Source organism: Macrobrachium nipponense, chromosome 31, assembly GCF_015104395.2.
Source record: "Macrobrachium nipponense isolate FS-2020 chromosome 31, ASM1510439v2, whole genome shotgun sequence".
Taxonomy (NCBI): Eukaryota; Metazoa; Arthropoda; class Malacostraca; order Decapoda; family Palaemonidae; genus Macrobrachium; species Macrobrachium nipponense.
The window spans coordinates 43,510,199-43,517,007 of NC_061093.1; the positions used below are offsets into that span (position 1 = coordinate 43,510,199).

General features: G+C 34.9%; 1 protein-coding gene across 1 annotated transcript in view; it reads right to left on the reverse strand.

The window, feature by feature from the left end:
- Window positions 1-2,179: 2,179 nt before the first annotated feature.
- The window catches only part of LOC135206929 (thymidylate synthase-like), a 26,366-nt gene continuing 21,736 nt past the window's right edge, over window positions 2,180-6,809 (reverse strand). Inside the window, exons 5-7 of the mRNA XM_064238430.1 lie at window positions 4,887-4,998; window positions 3,819-4,061; window positions 2,180-2,958 (exon numbers count right to left, since the gene is read on the reverse strand). Of these exons, the coding sequence (XP_064094500.1) occupies window positions 2,749-2,958; window positions 3,819-4,061; window positions 4,887-4,998 (565 nt within the window). The 3' untranslated portion in view covers window positions 2,180-2,748. The remainder of the gene's footprint in view (window positions 2,959-3,818; window positions 4,062-4,886; window positions 4,999-6,809) is intronic.

Below are 6,809 nucleotides of genomic sequence, written 5' to 3' on the forward strand. Positions count from 1 at the left end.
TCGAATAATGCAGTAGGCTTCCCTTCCTTTCCATATTCCAGAATATGTCCGCCTTTATCGAGGAAAAGACTAGAATAGTACACATACAAAATATCCTGTGATTATTCTTAAATAATTGAAAATGCTGAATTAAAATAGTAATGGATTCCAGACAGTTTGACAAAGAGAACAGTGATGTTTCATGACAGAAAAGGGCATGATCCATTAATTCTTACGACAACGTTTGAAAAATTATGTAAATTATATAAGATCGTGGGTTCTTTCAAACACAATCCCCAAGTAACTTACTAAGAATGTGATCAATTTAATGTCAACCACAGCATACTCTTATACAAATGCTGATGTAATACATACATTTCAAATATTTAACTACTGTATGCCGTTTATTTGTCATAGAAAACTTTGAGTGAATACTATCCTTAAATTCTCGTGTAGAATGGATTGGAATATAAAATTTAGGCCAAAGGCCAATTACTGGGACTTGTAGGTACTCCAAGGGAAATTAAGTAAAAAAAAAAAAGAAATTTTAAATGTGTAAAAGATGGAAAACCTCGCAGTTACACCATGAAGCAACTGTCAGGAGAGACTGGAGAGCAAGATGGAAGAGAATATGAAAGGAAGTACAGTTAAAGGAATGAAAGGGGATGCAGCTAATGGGGTTTAATCCTCATGTAAAATGTGTAAAGCATTAATGTGGTCACTTCAACTTGAAAGAATAGTGACTGACAACTGTCATGGTCAATAGGACAAGCAACCTAATTTGATATGATTTATATAGATTTTTGGCATTATGCCCAGAACTGGGGCAACTAAGGACATTCAGCGCTGAAACGGAAATTGACAGTAAAAGGTTTGAAAGGTGTTACAGGAGGAAAATCTCGCAGTTGCACTATAAAAGAATTGTTAGGGGAGGGTGGACAGTAAAATGGAAGAGAATGTGAATGGAGGTACAGTAAAAGGAATTAAAGTAGTTGCAGCTAGGGGCCAAAGGGACACTGCAAAGGACCTTAGGTAATGCCTACATTACACCAAATGAGGTGCAGATGACTCCAAGCCCCTACGGGGACAAGCAACATAATGCCCCTTCCTAGCCCGGGCCTAAGAGGAAAATTAAAGTAGAAAACCAGCTGCCCCCCAACTTACATAACTTCCAAAAGGGTTCAAGTACTGCATTAAAAAATAGAGGTAGGTAGAGAATTCTGGATTCTTGATCATAATCAATCTGTCTAGTTGTTATTGTTCCTTAATTCTTTACTTGCAAAGTCTATGAGTTCTTATACTTCTCTGTAAACTGTTAAGGCTTTTGGCACAAACCTTAATACAGCTATTTATTTTTCTCATGAAACTTCAAGAAAAAACTAACTTCAAGAATAATTTTCATTTGGAAATCGTCTCTGGTTCGGGTTCCCCCAAAAAATATCACTCATCCTTCAACCTTCCATCAGAATTATTTGCAATTCTAATATCCTACTTTCTGTTACCTTGAATTCAGTTATCTTCTTTCAAATTACTGGTATGTCTACTGTAAGGCAAGATTCACTGGAGACCTCTTTTCCTACTCATATTTTTTATCAGCTTCGTGAGATTTCATCATAATTTTTGTCATTACCAGGCAGCCTGCTTATTTGGTACTTGCTTCTTTCTATAACCATTCTAACTTTGTAAGCAGTGCCAAAAACACTTTTAAACTGGAGCTAAAGGTTAAAAGTTACAAAAATCTTTGAGATTTTGCCATTAAATATCAAAATGTTTAGTGAGTATTTCTCCTTACCTGAATACAATATGCTTTCTATGAAGACTATTTTCTAAATTAAAATAGTTTCATCTTGTATGTATTTCCTACTAATGCTGTGTAAGATTTTAAAATGTCATTGTGGAGCTATTTGATAAAAAGGGTCACTGCACTTATTTCTTACCATAATTTGGGAGGTAAAAGTTGACATTAGCAATTTACATCTACCATAATTGATATATTATATTGGGCTCAACACATCAACAGCTGCTACTTCTTGTAATTTACTTCCTTATCTCAGAGATGTTCAATAATAACATCACTTCTAAACATCTAATCAGGAAATTAAATGATGAAACATGGAGATTTTCATTTCTAAAGGCCCATCAATTTTTCTTATAACATGCTGCAAAATAGATTAATCAGGGAACAAGAGGAAAAAGTAAGTTACATTGATATTTATTTTTCATAAAATTACAAAATTTAAAGACTAAATATTCAAGATTAGTACAGATTATCTCATATATTAAACATCAACATAGTGAGGCTGATATGAAATGCAAATCTAACTTTCAAATGAAACAATGGCCATTAAACCATATAGCAAGACAAACTAGACCACGTTCAACTACAGAATGGGGTTCTTAGTGAAGTAGAAACAATGAAACAAATTTTGGATATATGAAATAAAAATAAAAATAGTCAAATTATACCATATGCATTTGCCAGTTCAATATTCTCTAAGTCTATGTATAAATGAGCTTGGAATATAAAATGCCTCAGGAATGTTTATCTTCAGGAATGTTAGCTAACTGCAGTATATCTTTTGGATATGACAGATACCAATATCAAAAAGCAAGAAATCTAAAGTTAGACAAAATAAAGATACTCCTGTTTTTAAACACCATATCCATCTTGATGGAATGTATAGCCAACTCCAGTAAATTTTTTCTATAAGATATTTGTACCAATATTTAAAGAAACAATCTAAAAATAGGAAAAATAAAGTAACATTTTTAAACAGCCATATCCATCTTGATTTTACCATGTGGATTATAATCAACAATTTCGAAATCTTCAAACTTGAAATCCTCAATTGACTTGATTTCACGTTTTATCCTGAGTGTGGGGAAAGGTCTTGGTTCCCTAGTCAGTTGTTCATTCAGAGCATCACAGTGGTTTGAGTAGACATGTGCATCCCCAAGAGTGTGCACAAAGTCCCCAGGCTAAAAAAAATTGAGAAAAATATTGAAAATTACTTTGCATGTAGTAAAAATGGAAAGTAAAACAATAAACACTAAAACATACCAATGAAAAGCAAATTACTACCTTATGATTCTGACGTCAAATGTCATCTGCAGGAGAAAAAAAAAAATCACAAATAGTCTGACATCAGGCAGCATTGAGATGACGTCTGGAGGGTGTTGGGGATAATTTAACTTTACCTCCCATAACAGCTAGGATGTTGAAAGAGAGTTATCATCAAGATAATTCTAAAAAGATAAAAATTCATGCCTATTTTTCCATAAGCTTTTATATGCAATAACAAGAATAAATAGCTATACAATGTACCATTAAAAAGGGAATGTATCATATGTCTTGTCTTCATGTGCAAAACGAATTTGAAATCTCCATTTTCTAAGTAATTATTTATGTAAAGAAAAAACATTGTCTTGGCTTACTTCAATGCAACATTCTATTGTAATTTTGTTTTTCATTTGAATACAGTCATATCTTCCAGCCACTAACTGAACAAAATTGAATAATTATAAAATTGTTCTTTGTAATCATAAATTTTTATCAATTTGGCATCACAGGATTTAAAAGTGCTATTACAGCATCCAGGACTGAATTACTACCAAACTGAATTTTGCCTCACAAAACGCCTACGGTAGTCTGAAGCATGTATAAATGATTTGAAATTTCCACTGTTGGTCAAAACAAACTCTATGTCTTGGCTCCAAATAAGTGATAGAAAATAAAATCCAAGCAAGAGTTCCAGGACTATGGCCAAAAACTGAAAAATGAAAAGCTTATGCCATGCTGGAACAACTGCCATTTACAAGTAACAAAACAATGTTCTCACCTTAAGTTTTGTTATGTGTGCAATCATACAAGTTAAGAGGGAATAACTTGCAATATTGAAGGGCACTCCTAGACCCATATCAGCAGATCTTTGGTATAATTGACAAGATAGTTCACCATTTGCCACATAAAACTGGCAAAGGCAGTGGCAAGGAGGTAGTGCCATTTTTGGTACATCAGTGACATTCCAAGCACACATGATTATGCGTCGATCATTGGGATTTTCATTTATTGTATCAATAACCTGCAAAAAATAAAAAATTAAATTAGTTTTGTGTGATTTTACAATCTACATCATAATTTATTAGATCACCTTTCAACATATGATTAATTATAAAGGATGGTTTATAAAACAAGACAATTTTTTTAAGTAAATTGGATTTTTCCTAACTATACAAACCTGAGGTCCTTTAGATTAGGAATTACTTTCAGCGAAGCTGGAAAAGAAGGCGGTTAGGCAGTTACTTTTAAAAAATTGTCATTTGTTACTACATGATATACAAATCCTCAGACCCAAACTTGGAGGGAGGAATGTCAGTTTGAGTATTTTCAAAGATGACACTTTGGTAAACACATACCTCATGAAAGAGAAGATGATACCTTGATAAACACACTTCAGATCAAGCATTAAAGTCTACCTAGCTTATGATGTCACTTGAAAGCCCTGGGTTGAACAGTATGTACTTTCCTTCAATTCTACATGATGCACAGAATTTTTGCAATATATTTGTACTATAATTTACTGAACTGATACATAATTATGGCTAAGAACAAAATGAAGACTTAATCCATTTGTCCCTGAAATGGGCACACCTAACCACAAACAGAATCATACTGCACTGAATTAAGAATGCTTACATTTGCAATTGCAAAGATTTACAGTAAAATTTCTTAATAACAAGAGGTTAATATTTTAAATACTTATTCTGCAAATATCTATGATTAAAAAATTTTATCAACATGGTACAAAAGTTAATACAGTTATAAAATTCAATGAAGATTTCTGTTGACTAGTAATGAGGTACAGATTTTCACTTAATATATTTGATGAGTTACCCTCAGAACTCACCTCCTTCAGCTGGTCAACACCTTTTCCAGTGTAATCTGCATGCATATCAGAGTACTCGGCACCAAAATGACGCCACTGAAAACCATACACTGGTCCAAGATCCCCTTCCTCTCTGTGAATAACAAGTGTTCAAATTGTTTGGAGAATAACAAAAACTGTTTAGAATTAAGATAACATTTTTTACCTCAATTATTCCACTTCAAATATTACTTGGTGCTTAAACACTGTACAAAATTTAGGCTATATAGACTAACACTAGGGCTACAGAAGCCATTCAGCACCAGGCTTATAAGGACTTATTAAATGCATTCAAAGACTGATATATGGATATATACAGTAGATAAATATACATATACAGGCAGCCCCCAGTTATTGATGGGGGTTCTGTTCTTGGCGGGGTGTTGATAAGCAAAAACCACCATTAACTGCAACTTGGCAATTTATGGCGCTTACGGCACTGATAACCGGTTAATGGCACCTCTATGCTATGGTGCCACAACTAGGCGCCAATAACCGGAACTCGGTACATTCTGGCACCATGAATCTCCGATTCTATGGTGCTAGATAAGCGCCATAAAACTGAATCGCCATTAAACGAGTCTGCCAATAACCAAGGACTGCCTGTATACATATACAATATATATATTTGTATATTTTATTATATATAATATACATATATATGTTAAATCTACTGGTTTTCTTAACCAGATGATATATAAATGTAGTAGCCACAATGCCCTCATAACTTCTCAAATTCTTTACTCTTTTTTTAAATAATCTTATCACTACAAAGCCTTGTGATCCAACTTCAAAGAAATATGAGAGAAATCATGATGTCCAGTAGCAGGAAACGTACCCATGATACCATAATCATGACGAGATCACCTTGCCGACCTGAAGAAAAAAGCAAATATGATTAGACCTTTTGCTCCAAGGGGAACTGCCCTACAGAGCAGGAGGCCCTTGTGAAGAGATCATCCAACATCCCGCCCCAATCTTCGCCTGACGCGAGCGAAGAGGGTAAAGGAGAAATCCCTCCCAAAGGAGAGACTGCCACAAGGAAAGGTTGCCAGGAGAGAGATTAATGAGGACCAAGGAGCGGCTACCAATGGCACCGTTGGAAGCAAAAAAACTTTCTGACGATGCTCAGCAACCCTCTTCTGAAGTTTCCATCTAGAAAAGTGGCCAAAAGCAACACTCAGCACAAGTCACAAAAAATATACAGTCATACCCTTTTACAAGCAAAGGGCAGGAGGATGAATGATAGGGGAGCGAATGTTACACCCTCAGCTGCCAACCCCAAGACACACGCTTGGGGAAGACGGCCTACACAAGGATATCACAAATCGTAGGTCTGCTTATTAATACATATCAATCATACTATATACAGTAGACACAAAAAGTTAAAAAGATCCCATCGGGAAAAAAAGAGAGCTTAACGACAGTCAGGCAAAGAGCTCATGAAAACAAGTCTGCATCACATGACGGCCAAAAGCAAACTGGAATGTTTACGTCCTAGTTGGCAGGCACTCCCACCTACCGGACAGCAGTTACGGCTGAACCACCTTGTTCAAGAGTTTACCAGCCATTTTCCAGCTTCAACAAAAGTAATTCCTAATGTAAAGGACTAATGGTTTGTATACTGTGTTAGAACAAAGTATATTTAGGAAGGGGAAACCCCCAAAAAAGTAATCATCATCCATTCATATATATGCAATGAATGGCAAATCGCATACTGAATCACTTATAGAATATACTAACCAAGATAATGTTAGCAAAGTGAAAATGTGATAATGATCCCCATGAGAGTATTCACTTTCATTGTTTAAATGAAGACTCAAGGACAGATTTAATAGGGTAGCTCCATTATCCTTCCAATACCCACAAAGTGCTCTCTTCTAATTGGGTAGAGGTAAAAATGCA